The sequence below is a fragment of the Coenobita brevimanus genome, chromosome 77 (genome assembly GCF_032717465.1).
Source record: "Coenobita brevimanus isolate Jiangsu-jjx chromosome 77, ASM3271746v2, whole genome shotgun sequence".
NCBI classification, from domain to species: Eukaryota; Metazoa; Arthropoda; class Malacostraca; order Decapoda; family Coenobitidae; genus Coenobita; species Coenobita brevimanus.
Genome location: NC_137030.1, coordinates 5,275,421 through 5,296,903, shown reverse-complemented (window position 1 = coordinate 5,296,903; position 21,483 = coordinate 5,275,421). Strand labels below are relative to the sequence as shown.

Below are 21,483 nucleotides of genomic sequence, written 5' to 3'. Positions count from 1 at the left end.
TGGTGAGAGAGAATTTTTTTTTTTTTTTTTTTTTTTTTTTTTTTGGCGTATCAAGTTCAAAGTGTCGTCTAAACTGAACAATCCATTTAGAAATAAAAAAAAATATGCTGGAAACTCAACCGTCTTCATCTGAAATAAAAAAAAAAAAATATATGCAAGGAACTCAGACGTCTTCATCTACACACACACACACACACACACACACACACACACACACACACACACACACACACACACACACACACGGTGGATTTTATAGTTTAGATGTCACCACGTCCTCATGTGCGTAATATTAAACCCAATTTTCCTTTTTTAAATAAATATTGCGATTACTTTCAGACGATTTTATTCAGCTTAAAGGAGATTTTTTTGAAACGATTTTTTTTTTAGAGATATTTTTGGAACTAGAGAAATTAATACAAACCTTCCATTAGCAGCTTCAAACCGATGACATTTTCTATTTTTTTTTTTCTCTCCCCAGACGATTTTATTCACCCTAAGAAAAATCGCGTCTTGAAAGGTCTATTAAAGCCATTCTCTAATCTCTCCAATTCCAAAATCGTTCTCTGAGGTCAAGAAAATTGTCTCTAAATAGGAAAAAGAAAAGGGAAAGATTAGCTCACTGTAATGGGTGGCTCTCAGGCGAAGCAGAGTCGTGTTTTAATAGTGTGTGTGTGTGTGTGTGTGTGTGTGTGTGTGTGTGTGTGTGTGTGTGTGTGTAAATCAGTCTGTCTACTTGTATCTCTCTCTCTCTCTCTCTCTCTCTCTCTCTCTCTCTCTCTCTCTCTCTCTCTCTCTCTCTCTCTCTCTCTCTCACTGGTGTTGAATATTATGCAAATGCGTTCGATGTATTTCGGAGCATGAAAGAGACCCCCAGAAATATAATTACTTTTCGATATTCGCAGAGACCGAGAATAAACACTTCCTCATTTGCATTCCCCAGTGAGAGAGAGAGAGAGAGAGAGAGAGAGAGAGAGAGAATTATTTTTATTATTACCGTCATTATTCTTATTCTTGTTATTATTATTTTTATTATTATTATTATTATTAGTAGTAGTAGTAGTGTATAGTTAATTCTAGCACACTTTAGGTTTGGAGCATCTCGAACTGAAGGGGTTTAATATACTTAGGAAACACGTATTCTTTTAATACATCAACATTCTCTCCAGTACTCGCTCTCAGCTGAATAAAATCGTCCGGCCTTAGCTGTAATAAACCACTAGAGTTATCCCTATCATAAGGCGGTTAATAGTACCCTTATTAACACTCCTAGGCTACTTTTTGTTTTCTTTTATGCAAGGAAGAAGAAACCAAGGGCCAGAAGTCCGCATAGAATCATTTGATATTAACCAGAATCAATTACTAGAGGCCTCCCTACCATGTGAGAGTTGATATTTAGATAAGGGAATAACACTTGGGGAGGCCTGGTTAGTCAGGCGCTCCCTAAGGATTTTCGGACGCGGTTTCCCTCCCGTAGACTTCATTGACACATCAAGACCCTGGTGGTTCCGCATCTCTCTGGGGCCTTTATATTTATATCTATTTTCTACTAAGTTAACTCTCTCTCTCTCTCTCTCTCTCTCTCTGGTGCTAAATATAATATGCAAATATGTTCGATGTATTTAGACGCTTGAAAGGGATCTGTTAAATGTAATTACCTTTATATTCTGAGAGAGAGAGAGAGAGATGTGTAGAGGTGTTTGTCTTTGTGAATGTACAGTATATTATGTATGATTAAAGCGAGAATAATAGCAGGTAAAATGATAGCAGTTTGAGACGAATAAAAGCCAAATCATTACAAACGAAGATAAGTGAAACAATAGCAGTCAGAAAAGAAAAAAATAGCTGAAGATTTACTGTATATACATACGATTAAAATGAGACAAATAATAGGTAAAATAATAGCAGTTTGAGGTGAAACAAGACCCAAACATTTATAAACCTACGTAAGTTAAACAATAGCAGAGTTGGAGGCGAAAAAATAAGCTAATCGTTTACCACATATATATATAATTAAAATGAGAAATAATAGACAAAATAATAGCATAGTTAGTTGGGAAATAGAAGCCAAACCATTACTTGTCTTACGTGAAACAATAGCAGAGGCCGAGGAGAAAAAATAGCTAAAGGTTTACCATATATATAAAGTGAGGCAAATAATAGGTAAAATAATAGCATAACTAGTGGGGGAATAGAAGCCAAAAGTAAAGAAAAATAGTAGGTGAAGGTTTATATACGATTAAATCAGATAAATAATAGGTTTAATAATAGCATAGTTAGAGGTGAAATAAAATCCAGATATTTATAAACTTACATAAGTGAGACAATAGCAAATTTAGAAAAGAAAAAAAAAAGCTAATCTTTTCTATATATGTAATTAAAATGAGACGAATAAGAGATGAAACAGTAGCGAATAACCCCTTTAACCTGGTCACGTCTATTGTTTTATCCTTGCTACCTCCAGACGATTTTATTCAGCTTGGGGGAAGAAATCTCGTAGGAAAAGAGGTTGTTTAAGGCGATACTAACCCCTCCAGTTCCTAAAATGTCTCCGAAAACTAAATAAATAGACCTGGAAATAGACTAATAAAAGACATAGGCCATCGAACTGAAGGGGTTAATAAAAGACGAATGGGAGACACGCCATTGAGGTAAGACAAAAGCCAAGACTCTGACACAGGGTAAATTGAGACAGGAATCAAAGGCGAAAATAATAGTCGGACTTTATGAGACACGAATGAAAGGTGAAAAAAAAGCTAGGTTTTAAGAACATGGTAAATTGAGACACAAAGAAAAGAAGAAACAATAGCCTGATCGTATTAGCATAAATTGAGACATGACTCAGAGGAGAAACAAGAAGCAGTGCCAAGGCACAGCAAACCCGTCCCCGGCAGTCATTTTAGTGCTGACGTATAAACACACAACAGGATATCTAGTCAAAGCTGTCACATATCAACGTTGGAGTAAATCGGGTGAAAATTGACGATTTTATGCCCATTTGAAATTTCAGGCCCGACTCACCTGACATTGACCCCCCTACCGCCAAGTGGGGGTAACCCCCCCCCCGATGTAATAAGACATGTTATGGGATGCAGATTTGAAAGATGCACCTTAAGGTTTTGGTTTCATGTCGATATGACGAATTTGAAAAGTGTAATGGCGAGAAAACGATTTTTTACTTGTTCCCCCTCCCCCCCTTTTTTTTTTTTTTTACCTTTTTTGGCCCTACAGCCTAGACCTTGGCTCAGTTTTTTCCAAAATTTCATCAGGTGATTAGAAAGTCACAGCCCATCATCCCTGTAATATTAGTCACTATCACACCAGTAGTTTTCGCATAAAGTTGTTAACAGACAGACTAACAAACAAACAGACTAACCAACCGAATGAAAACAGACGGGTTACAGTAGACTGGTCTTTGTAATATAATCTGAGACCCATACGTGAAATAATTCCTATCCGTTAACAAAACAAGACAATGAGACATGAATCAAAGGAGAAATAATAGCCAGGTCCTCATAGCACGCGATAGAAATGAGACACGAATCAGAGGTGAAATAATAGCCAGCCTTAAGAGCATGCAATTGAAGTAAGACTTGAATCAGAGGTGAAATAATAGCCAGCGTTACCAGCAGACGAGAGAAAAGGGACAGAACTCAAAGGAGAAAAACAAGTTGGCTCATAGTATCATACGACACAGATGAGACACGAATCAGAGGTGAAAATAATAGGTAAAAGTATGCAGTGATCGTTTGGCGTCAGCAAGGGAAAACACAAAAGAAAAAACAACGAAAAAGAATAAAATGACAAAACAAAAAAATGGTAATATGACAAATAAATAAAATGTCAAAAAAATATGAAAAAAAAACAAAAAAATATTAAAATGACAGAAACAAAGAATAATAATATGACAACGTAAATAAAATGACAAAAACAAAAAAATAATAAAATGACCAAAACAAAACATTTTTAATTAAATGACCAAAAATAAAATGACAAAAACAAAAAAATATTAAAATGACGAAAACAAAAAATAAATGAAAAATAATAAAATGACAAACGAAAAATAATGACAAACAAAATTTAAAATGACAAAAACAAAAACTAAAATAAAAAACAAAAAATAGTAACATTACAAAAATTAAAATGACAAAACAAAAATAGTCTGTCTGTCTATCTATAGCCCGACGCTCTAATCCTGCAAAGGGTGGCCGCAGACAAAACGCCTCCAAGTCGCTCTGTCACCCACCATTTGACTGCCCTCCCCCAAACTCACTCCCCCCTCCCTTGTATACCTCTCAACTCCGTCTCTTCACCTCATCCTCGGTCTCCCCCTCTAGAAAATCTACAAAAATAGTAAAATGACAAAAAAAATATTGAAATGATAAAAAACAAAAAATACAAAGACAGAAAATAAAGGAAAAAATTAAAGTCACCATATCCATGAGCTAAATAAAATCGTCAGGAGAAGCAAGAATAAACAGCAGAAAAAAATTACTTAGCCACATAAACAAAACAAAAAAAATCCATAAAAAAAAATGTTATAGGTGACGGAAATGGCCTAAATTAGTAAAAAAATAGTTAAGCTGTTGTTTTATGTATATCCGTCCATTATTAGTACTAAATCCTGGAAAATCCCTTTATTGCAGTGAATGGGTGATGTGTGGGAATTGGTTTTTATTTTTGAGGCGGTATTTGTTATTGTGGGTGGTGGTGGTGGTGGTGGTGGTGATGATGATGATGATGATGATGATGATAGTAATTTTGGTGGTGGTGATGATGGTTACTTTGGTGGTGATGATGATAGTAATTTTGGTGGTGGTGATGATGGTTACTTTGGTGGTGATGATGATAGTAATTTTGGTGGTGGTGATGATGGTTACTTTGGTGGTGATGATGATAGTAATTTTGGTGTTGGTGTTGGTGATGATGATGATGATTTTTATTTTCATTTTGGTGGTGGTGATGATGATGTTAATGACCATATTAAGAGTAGAAACCATCATCATCATCATCATCACCATCATCATTATTATGCTCATCATCATCATCATCATCATATTACCCACTGTAGAGTACCAGTTCAATAATAGTCCCTCCAAAAAATAGCCCCCTTTTTAATAGTCCCTTTAACAATAGCTCATTCAAAAATAACCCCATTTTAAAAAAGATAGTAATCCTTAAAACTAGCGACTTCAAAATGGTCCATCCCTTTAACAATAGCCCTCTTTAAAACTAGCTCTTTCACTTAAAAAAAAACAAAAAAAAAAAAAAGGCCCGTTTTCCAAAAGAATCTCCATGTTTTATATTAATACAGTTTATTTTTAACAATAGCCCCCCCTCATAAAAACACCTGTATTTAAAAATAGTCGTTCTTTATAGTTCATCTTTAACAATAGTCTCTTCACAAAAGCACTTCCCCCCAAAAATAGCCGTATTCTAATATAGCTCATCTTTAACAATAACCTCCTTGCTAAAAGTGTCCAAAAAATAGCCATCCTTTAAAAATAGCTAATCTTCAACAATAGCCCCTTCACAAAAATACCTGTCTTCACTTAACAATAGCCTCTTCAAATAAATACGTCTCCAAAAATAGCTATCCTTTAATACAGCACATCTTCAGCAATAGCCCCTTCACAAAATACCTGTCCCCTAAAATAGCCATCGTTTAATACAGCACAAACAATAGCCCCTTCAAATAAATACGTCCCCAACAAATAGCTATTCTTTAATACAGCATATCTTAACAATAGCCCCATCCATAAAAAAAAATAGCTGTAATAATTTAACGTAGCTCACCTTTAACAAGAGCCAGTCTAATAAAAATATTTAGACCCGTCTGATTATAAATACCTCTCTCCAAAAATAGCCATCCCTTAATACAGCGCATCTTTAACAATAGCCCCTGTCAGAAAAAATACATGTAACTCCAAAAATAACAATACAGTTATACAATTTTTCTGTAACAATAGCCTATCTCAAAAAATGACTCTCTCTTCCTCAAAATAACATCGAACGCAGCTGATAGATTATGTCATTCCTTATAAAAATAATAGCTCAATCTCCCAAAATAAAAGTCCTTTGAAACAGCTCATCTTTAACAATAGATTCTCAAAAATACCTCTGTCCCCATATATGTAAAAAAAAAAAAAAAAAATCCAAAAATAGGCTCATTCGTGGAAACAATCTCAAAAAATGGCCATACTTTAAAATATCTCAGCTGTAACAATATCTCATAATAATAATTCTGTCACCAAAAATAACCATCCTTTAATAAATTTCATATCTAACAATAGTCCTTATCATAATTATAGTTCAACCTCCAAAAATAATAATCCTATAATACAACTCATCTTTAACAATAGCCATCTCATTAAAAAAATACCTGTCACCTGCCCAGCAAATAAATGAACTTAATAATAATAGAAATAATAATAATAATAATAAAAGTCGTCGCCAGTATCCCATCTCAAAAATAATAGTTATAATAATAATAATAATAATAATAATAATAATACAAGTCACCAATAGTATCCCATCTCAAAAATAGCTACCTCTAAAAATAGCAATCCATTCATCACCTATAGTTAGCGAGAGGAAAATTCATCCATCATTCATCGTGTATTTACCTAACCCTTTCAGTCTGATGCTGTATTTTTTGTATTATTCCTGCTATTGTTAGACACTTTAATTTAAGGAGAGTTAGGAGGGTTCAGGAAAGTTTGTATCTAATCCCTCAAGGTAGGAAAATGTCTTAGGAGGTAAAGAAAATTGTCTGGAGGGCTGAAGAAGAATATGAAGAAAAGATACTCGAGTTGAAGGGGTTAATGGTAATGGATTTGTCTTATTAACCCTTTAGTCTGAGGATTTTATTACATTTATTTGTGATGTTACTATTTTTTTTATTTACTGTGGAAGGATCTCTAGTTTGTAATACAGGATGAGAGAGAGAGAGAGAGAGAGAGAGAGAGAGAGAGAGAGAGAGAGAGAGAGAAAGTAATAGGTAAAATAAAATACAAATAGGTGTCTCTGTAGTTAAGATATTGAACGAGAAAATAATCGACTACTAATAACAATGAAAATATCTATGTACAGTGGTTCAAAATAGAGGTGTTTCTTTCACATGTATCTTTTCTAAGTATCCTCCTCCTCCTCCTCCTCCTCCTCCTCATCATCATCATCATCATCATCATCATCATCATCATCATCATCATCATCATCATCATCATCCCTCCTCTTTCCCACCGACCTACAGTTTCTCTCTCTCTCTCTCTCTCTCGCTCTCTCTCTCTCTCTCTCTCTCTCTCTCTCTCATCCAAAAATAAGCCCCCTTCCATCCAAAATCCCATATTTTAAAAGAAAAATTGCATTCTCCCCCTCACCAATTAAGATAGCCTTACCTGCCCTACCCAGCCATCATGCTTTTCATTACCCCACACATCCTCCTGTATTACCGAGAGAGAGAGAGAGAGAGAGAGAGAGAGAGACTGTTCATTAGGCAACTCATCCTCTTGTATGACCACGAGAGAGAGGGAGAGAGAGAGAGAGAGAGAGAGAATAGACACACGTTTCATTAGGCAACGCATCCTCCTGTGTGAGATAGATAGATAGACAGAGAGAGAGAGAGAGAGTCGTGAAATTCTTGTACATTAAAGGATTGATTGAACGTAAAGAAATGCATGGCTAGTCAAATTTAAAATAAATTTTCAAAAAAGATTCGTATATATGGAAATAGGTCAAAGAAACTGTCTTGAATTAAAAAATGAATTACTGAGGAATGAAGTGAAAGGGATGTGATGGGAGAGAGAGAGAGAGAGAGAGAGAGAGAGGAGGGGAAGAAGGGAGCGGTAATTAACTTGAAAGGGAGAGAGAGAGAGAGAGAGAGAAGAGTGGGGGAGGAATTAAGCGACATTCACGTATTAAAATAAATTGACTCGTGTGTGAAAGAGAGACAGACAGACAGGCAGGCAGAGGAATGGGAAGACAATTAAACCTGAGAATCATTTAATTGTTCCAGATTAAGAGGACAGAGAAGTGAAAGGTGCTTGGTGTGTGTGAGAGAGAGAGAGAGAGAGAAAGTGAAAGGTGCCTGGTGAGAGAGAGAGAGAGAGAGAGTTATTACTGAAACGAACCGAGCATAGAGATGGGAGAACCACAAGCTTAATGCACCAATACAAAATTAAGTGGATTGAGTGCCTAGTGAAAGGTGCATGGTAGAGAGAGAGAGAGAGAGAGAGAGAGAGAGAAAGGAATTGATGAAGAGAACTAATGAAGAGCAAAGAAGCAAGTAATGAAACAAAAATGAAGAAGTAAATAATAATGCACAATATTAAAAAGGCCGCCAGAGGAGAAGAAAGATGAACAGGTGAAGGGAAAGCTAGAGAGGCAAGAAATAAAATCGCCTAATAAAATAATAATCAAATAATCATAGAGACGGAATAGTAACAGTGACAATCTATTTTCAGTCAAATATATAATCTTTTTAGAAGGACAAAATACTTCTCGATTTTATATATTTTTAACTCGCACATAGCTCCTGTTTTTTTGTGTGTTTTTTTTTTTCATGTTTTTCAGGCCAGCGCTAGACAGTTTTATTCTGCATCAGTGAGTTCTTATGTACTGAAGGAATAATTAGATCTGCTTTTATATATACCTTCTCCAGATATAAATGTGTCTTCTCAGCGGAATTAAAATATATAATGGTAAAAATAAAGGTAATATACAGAACGGTATTGTGTTAAATCGAAATGGCTAATCCATTCTTACGGAAATTTATCACGGCATTCTAATTATAAAGGTGATAGATGATAGATATATAAAAAGATGGATAGATAGATCGGCAAATAGATAGATAGATAGATAAATAGATAGATGACATTCGTATTAATTGATGAATCGATTGACGGAATGTGAGGGATGAAATATGAAAACATAAGTACAATTATACGGTCAGAGAGAGAGAGAGAGAGAGAGAGAGAGAGAGAGAGAGAGGATGGGGGGCAGAAGGGAGAGACTATCAAGTTTTAATAGGATGAGTGAAGAGGAGACTGGAAGGAATGACAGGAGATTTGGAGAGAGAGAGAGAGGGGGAGGGGGGGGAGCAGGAAAGGAGAGCAAAAATCGTGACAAGCAGAAAAATTGTTTACAGTTATTGTTGATAGAGACAGAAATAATGAAATGAAAAAGATATATTGGGGGCAGTTAAAAGAATGAGAGAGAGAGAGAAAAAATAGACTGTGATAGTGTCGGGAGACGGACAGAGAAACACAAACGAGAGAGAGAGAGAGAGAGAGAGAATAGTTTGGTCGGTAGGCGGGAAAGTAGAGGTAGATAGGTAGGGAGGGAGGCAATAGGTAGGTAATGAGAGAGAAAATGAAGTTGGGGGGAGGGAGGTGGAGAGGGAGGAAGGGAGAGAGGAATGAAAGGAGAGGCGGGAAAAGGGAGAGAAAGGTGGAAGGGGAGTGAAGATTGGAAGGGAAGGAGGGGGAAGGAAAGAAAAAGCAGAGGGGAAGGAGGGAAACTGGAAGGGAGAGAGAGAGAGAGAGAGAGAGAGACCTTTTTACATCTACTTAATCTTGTTTATCGAAAATTAATCTTTGTTCATGTCTATCTGGCTGTCTATCTATTTATCCATCTGTCTGTCTCTATAAATCTATCATGCCATACCCTCTTTCCGTGGATGCATAGTTATCAGTCTGTCTAATTATCAAGTTACATAATAGACGGAATATTAAAACTCTCATTCTGGTTGTCATTTTGAACTTCGTAAACACCTTCTCTTTAGCGACTTATTATGCTTATTACATCCTGATATTCATCCCCTTTATTTATCTTAATTCGTACATGATTTCCCTCAGTAACGCACGAGAGAATAAAAAGCTGAAACACAAAATAAATCGCTAAGAAACATGCATCACGGAGTCTCAAACAGGTACTCGTTAACTTCTTGAGTGGGTGGATTTACAAGACTAGAAAAAGTTAAACACGAAAAATAAATCGCTTAGGAACAGGCATCACGGAATCTACAATAGCCACACTAATTTTCATACTGGGTGGATTTACAGGACCAGAAAAAATAAAAAAAGTTGAAAATAAAAAAAATCCAGTCCAAGAATCAAAACACACAATATAGAGAAAATTTCCAGGGAGACTCAAAGAAAACGCAAAACTCGTCAGAAAATGAAATTGAGTGAATCGGGGTGACGAAAATGAAAAGTGATTGTCGGGAAGGAAGTGTTGAAGAGAGTGGCGAAGAGAGAGAGAGAGAGAGAGGGGGGGGGGTATTTGTCCATGGTTACTGATGTGTGAGGTGAGTCTCCTTGGTTACTAGAGAGAGAGAGAGAGGCGATCTTGGGATATAGGTATGTGTGCAATAAATTATGTAAGTCGGGCGATTGATTAGTTGATGAAAACAGTAGACTGATGGAGAGAGAGAGAGAGAGAGAGAGAGAGATAGATAAAGACAGATAGATAGGAAGATAGTGATAGATACATATGTGGATAGACGGGTGGGTAGACAGACTGACAGACGTAGGTACACGGATGGGTAGTCAGTCACAGAGACACAAACAGACTGACAGACAGATAGATAGATAGATAGATAGATGGGTGGGTGGATGAATGGATATATGGATGAATGGACGGAAAAAATGGATGGATATTCAAACTTTAGAAAGATAGATAGATAAATGTATGGATGGATAGATAGATAAATTATGGATTATATGGATGGATGGCTATAGAGAACACATGAACATATATACAAAAATAGATAAAACGTTAGGCAGATAGATAGAAAGATAGTCAGTCAGTATTTTTGTTTCATAAAAAGTGGGGATAGATATATAGAAGTACATATATAGATTGATAGATAGATCGATAGATAGATGGAAATAGACACACAGACAGACTGATTCTTTGATAGACAGGCAGACAGAAAAGTCAGACAAACAGCCAGTAGGGAAGAGAGAGAGAGAGAGAGAGAGAGATGTGAGAAAGTGAGAAAATAGTGATGACGGGGTGAAAGACAGGGTAAGAAACGGGAGAATTGTTGAAGGAAATGACAATAGGATTCCACAGTTATTTGGACCAGTGGAGAGAGGGAGAGAGAGAGAGAGAGAGAGAGAGAGAATTTATTGAAAGCTATATAGACAGATAGCTAGACAAGTAGACGGATAGATGGATGGAAATAGATGCAAAATAGATAGATAGATAGATATAGATAAAAAGTAAAGCAGATATAGACTGGCATATATAAAGAGGGAGAGAGAGAGAAAGGGAAGGAATGAAAAGAGAGGAAAAGAGAGGGAAATGAAAGAAAAAGAGAGAGAGAGAGAGAGAGAGAGAGAGGGAGGTTGGGAGGGACTGTGAGAGATGTGTGTGAGAAAGAGAAAATTTGTGCGTGCATAAATTCGTGTGTGTGCCTAGGAGAGAGAGAGAGAGAGAGAGAGAGAGAGAGAGACAAGAGAGAGAGAGAGTTCTATTTCGGTTCGATCAGTTCTATTATTTTATTCACTTCCCCCCTCTGCCTCTCACTGCCTGTCTCTGTTTCTGTCTGTCTGTCTTACTCTCTCTCTGTCTATATCTATCTGTCATTGTCTGTCTACTTACCTGTCAATCTCTGTATCATCCTATCTACCTAGGTGCGTACGTCTGTTTCGGTACTCTCTCTCTCTCTCTCTCTCTCTCTAGGTTTACATCCGAGGAGTGGTTGGGGTAAACTGCTCCCTTATTGCTACCCAGGGAAGAGAGGCTGGTCACACTTTCCTTAAATCTCGAGCATGTGTAGCCTAGCCCCAGGTCCCTACGCTCCTTATGGATGGATTAGCCCTTACTTCAGACGATTACCCTCTGATTCAGCGTTTCTCAGCCTTTATACCCTTATGGAACCCTTGAAATTAATCTTGTCTCAGGGAACCCTTACTTAAAAATTATTATATATCATTATTAATATCTTTCATTCACTCTTATAAATTTAAAGTTCATAAGGAGAACATAATATATTTTTTCTGATAACTGGTTTAAGCAAAACATAACTTACGTTTATCTCAAGTTTATTGACAATGAAAAAATAAATAAATAAAAATAAATAAATAACTGAAATCAAACTGCTTGTTCAAGAGACCTCATACGGAGGTTTTCATTCACACACAAAAAATAAACATAAATAATCCATATGATATATAACATATATAGACAGAACGAAAACAGATAATAACTACTAGTACTACTACAATAACTTGATAAATAAAACCTAAACAAATGAAACTGAAGCAAATTAAGGCAAACAGAAGAAGTAACTTTGGAAGAGAGAGAGAGAGAGAGAGAGAGAGAGAGAGAGAGAGAGAGAGAGAGAGAGAGAGAGAGAGAACACAAACTTCTCATACACTAACAAAAATATCATAAACATACTTAAACTCTTAAAATTCATATAAAATCCCTAAATGATGGTTAACATTTACTAAATAACGTGGGTGAATGAGGGACTGTACCAGCACGGCGGGAAGTACCCACAGGGCTGATGGAGGCCGTGCATGTGTCCTGTACTCGAGTCACTTGATACACGAATCCGTCACGTATAGCTCCTGTCTACTGACCACTAAAGGCGGTTTCATACTGGCGCCGTAAAGACGTCGCTAAGTATATTCCCTGTAATTATTATTCTTTTAAATGATATAACAGGTTCAGACTTTAAGATAATACCCAAGAATTTTCCAAGAATATGCTGTACGTGTATAGTAAAATTACGAATATGAAATTAAACTAAAAAATGACTCAAAAATGCATTTACATACGATTTGCCTATTTATCATTATTTCTCTCGGAACCCCTAGCGACCTCTCGCGGAACCCTAGGCTTCCGGGGAACCCCGGTTGAGAAACGCTGGAGGGGGATTATTTGATTTAGAGGGGTTAGCAATAAGGCCTAAGTAAATCCTTCTTTACTACCTATCCTTCGTAAGTTGAGTACAATCGTCAGCAGATAGTAGTAGCAGTAATAGTAGTAGTAGTAATAATAGTAGTAATAGTAAGAGCAGTAGTAATAGTTGTGGTGGTGGTGGTGGTAGTAGTAGTAGTAGTAGTAGTAGTAGTAGTAGTAGTGAACCCGGTAGACTGTAGGCTGAAGGTACCCTCATCCTGCTGTCCATAATCTTTTGGTGGGATAGGGAGGGAGTTGAGGGACGTATGTACAGTATAACCGGGCAGTGGAGCCGCCCGGTTATGTCGGTGCACACACGTGAAGGCGTCCATCTCCAGCCCCGAGCGAGAGAGACAGAGACAGAGAGAAACAGAGACAGAGACAGACATAAAAGAAAGAAAAAAGAAAAGCGAAGCAGAGACAGAAAGATAGAGGAAGAAAAAGAAAGAGACGAGAAAAAGAGAGCTATCTTTACTGATCCGTCCCACTGTTGTTGTTGCTTTTGTCCTTGTTTGTCTTTGTCTGGCATTGCTTTTGTGTGTTTGTGGACGTGTGAGAGATGTGTGTGTGTGTGTGTGTGTGTGTGTGTGTGTGTGTGTGTGTGTGTGTGTGTGTGTGTGTGTGTGGAGAGAGAGAGACTTAGTTGTGTTATATATGTATGTAAGAGTGAATGGGTGTATGTATGTTTGTACTAGATATGTATGTATGTTTGTATGTACGTGTGTGTGTGTGTGTGTGTGTGTGTGTGTGTGTGTGTGTGTGTGTGTGTATCTTTGTGTATGTATGTATGTGAGGGGTAGCTTTGTATATATGTAGGTATGTAGGTAGGTAAGTATGTATGTAGGTAGGTAGGTATGTAGGTAGATGTATTCCCGTTTTGCATATTTATTCTTTCTACCTCTAGACGATTTTATTTAACTCTGGGTAAACCGTCTGGCGAGGAATAGGTTACACACACACACACACACACACACACACACACACACACACACACACACACACACACCATTGAATTCTCACATAATTATTCCTCTCCTAAAAGCTGAATAAAGTCGTCTGAAGCCAGCAGGAATAAAATGAAAAACGTCCTCAGGCTGAAGGGGTTAAAAGGATTTTTTTTTTTTATCATCATCATCATCATCATCATCATCCTCATAATATTTCCACTAATATTGCCATCTTTATCATCTCCTTTATCGTCATCAGTAGTTTATTTCCACTGTCATTATCATCGTTATGACTTTAATCATCATCATCAACTATTTTCAGGCATCATTATCATCATTATTATTATTATCGTTGTTATTATTATTATTATTTTTTTCTTTACCCTCTCTCTCTCTCTCTCTCTCTCTCTCTTTCTCAATACTGTATAGTTCAGTGGCCTCGTGGTCTGGAATTGTAACTCAGTTGAATAAAATCGTCTGGAATAGAGTTCTGGAGTTGCCCCCAACCGTGAGAGCGTTGATAGTATGAACACTCAGGCTCCTATGACCCACTCAACCCCCTTCACCACGATGACGTGTGTATATACCTCACCCATCCTTCCTTCAGACGATTTTATTCAGCATATCAGCGGCCTCTCGTACTGAAGGGGTGAGGGCTATATCCAACCCCCCCCCAGTTCGAAAAATCCCCCTGAGCTTATTAAAATCGTCTGGAGATAGCAAAAAACAGAATAGATATCAATGGAGTGAAAGTCAGTATTTTTTTTTTTTCGCATTTTCTGTCCTACGTTTTTTCACACTTCGTAAATATTTGGTAAGTTATAATCTATTTTTCTTAAGTTATATATAGAGCTTCTTTTAAGTTACTTTAAATTCTCGTAATACTGAATCTGCATTTCTTCGGTTAAATTGTAAGTATTTTAGTACGTAACATCCTAAAATATTCCTTTAAGTTATTTCCTGAAGTTTTTGTTTCTTAGTTATGCCCCAAAATTATTCCAGATTTTTACGCATTTTTCTTTTTGGTTGTCTCATGGCTTTTTTTTTTTTTTATATGCTCAAAAATTTTCTGTCTTGAAACTTAATTTATTCTTATATCCTGAATTTTCCGTAAGTCCATAATATAAAAAAAAAATGTATATATGATAATTTTTTCCAGCTTGGCATAAGTAAGAATAAATTGTAAAGGATTCGCCCTAGTGTAAAGGATAAAAGAAAAAAAAACTGATTTCTTTATTATTCTCTCAGTCCAGTGCATTTTAAGCCTTGCAAATACTGAAAGACTAATTCTGTTCTTTGTGCCTCTGTACAAAAAATATATACCGTCCTCTATGCATCTATCTGTCTCTATCTATCCATCTATCTATTTATATTTGTTTATCTGTGTATCTTAAATAGGTTTGTGATTCTGTTTTTTGTGCATTATACAAAAAATATATACCGTCATCTATCCATCTGTATGTTTCTATCGATCCCTCTGTCTATCTGTCTGTTTATCTATCTATGTATCTAAAATAGGTTTATGTTTTTTTTATAGAGATGGATGACATTGAAAGATAGATAGATAGATTGTTTGATGGATGGATGAATAGACAGACAGATAGATAGTTGAATACAGGCATAGGCATACATATTCATATATGGAAAGTGAGAGAGAGAGACAGACAGACAGACAGAGACAGACAGACACACACAGACCGACAACAGACAGTCAGAAAAATATGCCTACAGAGAGAGAGAGAGAGAATGTCCTACCCTTAAAAACAATGGATATTTACATTTTCAAATCCACCTTTCCATTTTCTCTTTAAGCCCCAAATAAAAACAGCCTACGTATTTTTTTTTATTAATTATTATTTTTGAGTTCCAGAAGATAAATACTTAAAGGAATCAATTTTTTTAAAAAGAAAATAGAGGATATATTTAGTAACGGGAGTGTTATCAAATTTTCTTGAGACGAAGTAGACGCTTTAATGTTTGATGAATAAATATTTTTTTTTAAACAATATATTTTGAATGTCCATGTTCTTACGTAAATCAGTTTTTCTTGAGACAACCTGTAGAAGAATATCCGGGTGACTAATTTCCGATCCCGTACCATTTTTGCATTTTTTTTCTTAGGAAAATCTTGGTTAAGTTGGGTTTCTTTTCTAAGCATTGTCTAGGTTAAGTTAGGTTTCATTTTTACGCTTTGTCTGAGTTAAGTTAGGTTTCTTTTTCTAAGCGTCACGTCTAGGTTAAGTTAGGTTTCATATCTAAGCATCGTCAGATTAGTTTGTTAGTCATGTGGTTAATATTTTAGGTCAGGATAGGTTAAATTAGGCCTGCGTAAAGATAAGGAAAAAAATAGGTTAATGTAAAAAAATTTAAAGGAAAAGTTAGGTCAGGAAAAAAATAAGAGAAAAAATTAGGTTAGAGTAAAATAATTAGGTTAGAAAAAAATACGTTCGAGTAAAAATTAGGTTAGAGTTAAAAAAAAAAAAATAAAGAAAAAATGGGTTTGAGTTGAAAAATTGGCTTAGAGAAAAAATTAGATTAGAGCTAAAATAATTAGCTCAGAAAAAAAAAATTAGGTTAGAGTAAAAAAAAGTGTTAGAAAAAAATTAGGCTAGGGTCAAAAAAGACAGGGTTAGAGAAAGAATTAGGTTAGAGTAAAAAAAAATAGGTTAGAGTAAAAACGAGAAAAAATTAGGTTAGAGTAAAAAAAAAAATGTTAGAGTAAAAACGAGAAAAAGTTAGGTTAGAGTAAAAAAAAAAATAGAGTAAAAAAAGAAATAAATTAGAGTAAAAAATATGGAAAAAATTTGGTTAGAGTAAAAAAAAACAGAGAAAAATATTAGGTTAGAATAAAAAGGCATAAGAAAAAAAGGACGAGTGATTATCCTGGGAAGGTAAAGCTAAGGGTGTAGTGCAAAAAAAAAAAAAAACTTACGTAAATTGATTCTTCTTAAAATCTCGTAAACTGATTCTTAAAATATTTCGTAAATTGATTCTTCTTAAAATCTTACGTAAATTGATTCTTCTTAAAATCTTTCGTAAATTGATTCTTCTTAAAATCTCGTAAACTGATTCTTAAAATATTTCGTAAATTGATTCTTCTTAAAATATTTCGTAAATTGATTCTTCTTAAAATCTTACTTAAATTGATTCTTCTTAAAATCTTTCGTAAATTGATTCTTCTTAAAATCTTACGTAAATTGATTCTTCTTAAAATCTCGTAAATTGATTCTTCTTAAAATCTTTCGTAAATTGATTCTTCTTAAAATCATTCGTAAATTGATTCTTATTAAAATCATTCGTAAATTGATTCTTCTTAAAATCTTTCGTAAGTTGATTCTTAAAATCTTTCGTAATTGATTCTTCTTAAAATCTTTTGTAAATTGATTCTTCTTAAAATCTTTCGTAAATTGATTCTTCTTAAAATCTTACGTAAATTGATTCTTCTTAAAATCTTACGTAAATTGATTCTTCTTAAAATCTTTCGTAAATTGATTCTTCTTAAAATCTTACGTAAATTGATTCTTCTTAAAATCTTACGTAAATTGATTCTTCTTAAGATGTGTGTAAAAACCTGTAACTTTTATATAATTTGGGGTGTTTTAAGACAACGAGTCGATCCTGATTTTCCCAAAACAACACGGAAATAAGTGTTTTTCTTAAGACAGGAGCCGATAGCCTTAGAAGCCTCAGTGTTTAAAAAAATTCATGGTTATCAAGACAACGAGCATTAAAGTCCATTGTCTTAAGAAAATTAGGATATATTTCAAGATGGCAATATGTGAGGATTTTTCTTAAGACAGTATTTATTTCACAACCTGAGCGATTTTTTTTTCTTTTAAGTGCTAAGAAAACAGTAACAGTCTCTTAAAACAATATATTCTTAAGACAGTCAGTGTTTTCTTAAGACAGGAGAAGATAGCCTTAAAAACCTGCGTGAGTGAGTGTTTTAGGTAGAGTTTTTTCTTAAGACAACGACCAAGCTTACGTGTTTTTTCTCAAGACAAAATAATCAGTCCCACAGTCTGACTTAAATCAGTGTTTTTCTTGAGACAAAAGAGGATATACTGAGAAGCGTGAGTTCTTATAAAATTCTTGTTTTTTTTTCTTAAGACAACGAGTATAAAAGCCCACTGTCGTAGGTACAATAAATTAGTTTTCTTAAGACACGAGAGGATGATATAGACAGAGTGAATTTTTGAGTTATGTAGTTAATGATTTTCTTAAGACAAATGTGTGTAGCCCGAGTCTTACATTCAACGGGTTCCCTAAAGACAACGTGTAAATTAGGATTTTTCTTAAGACAAGATATAGTATACCTAAAATCGTGTGTGGGGTTTGTCTTATAAAATTCATATATTTTCTTAAGACAGTGAAGACAAATGCTCATTGGTTTTTAGTAAATTAGGGTTTATTTTAAGACAATGGATAAGTCGGTGGTTTTCTTAAGACACAAGAGGATGCCCATATAAACGTGAGTGAGCTTTTGAGTTGTGTGGATCTAAGAAGGTGCAATTTGTCTTGAAAATGTATTCTATCTATCTATCTACTGCCAGACGCCATAATCCCGTAAGGGGTGGCCATTTGACTTTGAGTTAGTTGTTTTACGGGGAGGAGCACTAACCCTCCACCAACCCACTTGTTGACACGTAGGGAGCACGTATGGTTTGGTTATATGGTTACCACCCAGCGTTGTAAATGGTTCCTTGGCTTACAGGAAACCATTTGGCTTGTCACTCAATGTAAAGCCACCTGTAAAGGAAAGAAAAGCAATAAGAAGTGACAGGAAAGATGGGAGAAATAGGAAGAGAGGAGGACAGGCACAGAAAAAGAATGATAAAGGCTAAGGAAGAAGTAGGCAGCACTATTCTTACACAAATTAAGGTTTTCTCAAGACAAAGAAAATATCAAGGTTTTCTTAAGACAGGTGAGCATTATCCTGAGGCGTACGTGAATGAATGTACCGTAAAGTTTTTCTCAAGACAATAGAGGTTATCCTTAGAAGCATGAGTGATTTCTTGGAAGTTACATATTTCTTAAAACTTACAGAAGCCCATACTTTTATATAAACCACTTTTTTTTCTTAAGACAACGAGCATATCAAGGTTTTACTTAAGACAGATTTCATTTTTAGAGGTGTGAGTGATTTTTGGGGAAGTTACATGTTTCATTACTTTTTAAAATCTATCCCATACTTTTACGTAAATCAGTTTTTCTGAAGACAACGAGTATCCCGAGGTTTTTCTTAAGACAAATGGTATTCTTAAGAGGTGTGAGAGTTTTTGAGTTGCAAAGTGAGGATGTCTGGAGAGAAATAATCTAGTAGAGTACCCCGTCTCTTGTCTTCGTTTTTTTTTTTTTTTTTTTTTTTTTTTTTTTTTTTTAGCGTGAAGTGGTCGGGCTGTTGTTTTTATTGTTGTTGTTAGGGTGTTGTTGTTGCGTGGGTGTTATTGTTGTTATTTTGTTTTTGAGTATTTGCTATCGTTATTTATTTATTTCATTATTATTATTATTATTATTATTATTGTTATTATTTGTTTTTTTCCTCGTGCTGGTGTTACTGTTTCTGATTACTCGCTGTTTATTATTATTATTATAATATTATTGTTATTATCACTGTTCAGATTTCTTTTTGAACATACTGTATATTATTATTATTATTATTATTATTATTATTACTGCTCAGATTTGTTTTCGAACTTACTGTATTTTTCTTGTAGTTCAGATTAATAATAATATTATTATCGTTATTATTATTTTATATTTACTTGCTGGTTTTTGTTAGTTACTATATTTCATCTTTCTCATTCAGATTATTATTATTATTATTATTATTATTATTATTATTATTATTATTGTACCGTCATCGTTACCTTGAAAGAAAACAGTCAGTGTAAAAGAAGTAAACCCACTTATTGCCTTGATTAGTAATAGAACCAGCAATAAACTTCAAATACCCTTAAAATACCCAGTTACTAAAAATACCAAGTTACTAAATAAAATACCCAGTTACCAAACAAACCCTGCACACTCACCAGTAGTTGTATAGTCACTGAGCGAGTACGTTGGGGTGAGCAGTAAGGAGAGTACGAAGACCAAGAGCGAATTCAATTTTAAAAAGTTTTCCTTATCTTTCCTTTTTGCCTCTATTGGTGGTGTTGTTTGATTTGCCATGTTTCCTTTGTCCATTTTTTTTTTATTTCGTTTGCCTTTGTAGATTTTCCGTTTTTTTTTTTTTTTTTAATTTGAAATAATTCGATTCTATGTTTGGAAAAAATAATAATCACTTTTTTTTTTTGCACTAAGTTGATTTATGGTTTCAAATTTTTGCTCTACTGGTCACCCTTATACACTTTTATTCACTCTAAGTTGCAAGTGTAAAGTGACATTACGTATTTAAGTGCTCGACGATATATAAGTAGTAAGTATGAATAATTTAAATACGGTTTTCAATATAGAGGTGTGTATTATTTTGTAGCTGTAATTCAAGCACCTTCTGTACCATATTTCCAGCCTCAATTACCTAAAAATACCACTAATTATCACCTCCAGTTCATTTGCTTGAATAATTGCCACTAGTTAGGGTAATTATCTCTATTTTTAGCCATCTATTATATTTCAAGCTTAATCACTATATCATTATCTACCACACTTTATTATTCCTTTTATAATTATTCACTTACAACTTCCCAGCACCCGACACTTTAATTTTCTTCAATAAATAAGTAGCTTTTGTCAGCCACTTATATTGTTTTGAAGAGTGCTAAGGGAAGCAGAGGAGAACGGAGCGGCGCACGTCAAACCCCCTCCGCTGTTCTTGGCGCACTGATACCCTCCCGCTCGCTCTAGCTAAGGTGCGTTTCTCAACCCTCCCTTCCTCCCCTCTTCCCCCTTCCTCCTCCTCCTCCTCCTTCTCCTTCTCCTCTTCCTCTTCCCTTTTTCTTCTTTGTCTTCCTCCATATCTTCTTTTCTTTCTCTAATTCTTCTCTCTTCTTTCCGTCGTTGGCTTTCCTCCTCCTCCTTCCCCATTCTCATTTTCATATCTTCTTTCGTCTCTCTCTCTCTCACACTCACACACACACACACACACACACACACACACACACACACACACACACACACACACACACACACACACACACACACACACACACACACATTTAACAAGCCATCATTAGACCTGTTTAAACTGAAATAAATTGTCAAACTTTATCAAATTCTTCAGTACGATAAATTCGACGTTTATTTAATTCTCGTTTTCCATTATTACGGGAGACCTACTTACGGAAGGCCTACTTACGGAGACCTACTTACTTTCTTATACTTTCTTACGGTAGACCTACGTACGTGAAACCTACGGGGACCTACTTGCGGGAGATCTATTTGAGACCTACTTACGGGCCATACTTACCGGGGCCGTACTAACGAGAGAACTGCTTAAAGGAGACCTACTTACCTGAGACCTGGTTATGGAAGATTGATTATGGCAGCCTTACTTACGGGAAACAGTGGAAACTACTTACGGGAGACCTACTTACGGGCGACAGTCTTACGGGGGACCTACTTACGAGAGACATACTTCCTGGAGACTACCTACGAGACCTACTTACAGAGACACTTCCAG

General features: G+C 35.3%; 1 protein-coding gene across 1 annotated transcript in view; it reads right to left on the bottom strand.

Annotated features, from left to right (window-relative positions):
* Nucleotides 1-21,264, bottom strand: part of LOC145408434 (nephrin-like) — a 183,785-nt gene extending 162,521 nt beyond the window's left edge. Inside the window, exon 1 of the mRNA XM_080279162.1 lies at nucleotides 21,258-21,264. Within this exon, the coding sequence (XP_080135288.1) occupies nucleotides 21,258-21,264 (7 nt within the window). The remainder of the gene's footprint in view (nucleotides 1-21,257) is intronic.
* Between the last annotated feature and the right edge of the window lie 219 nt (nucleotides 21,265-21,483).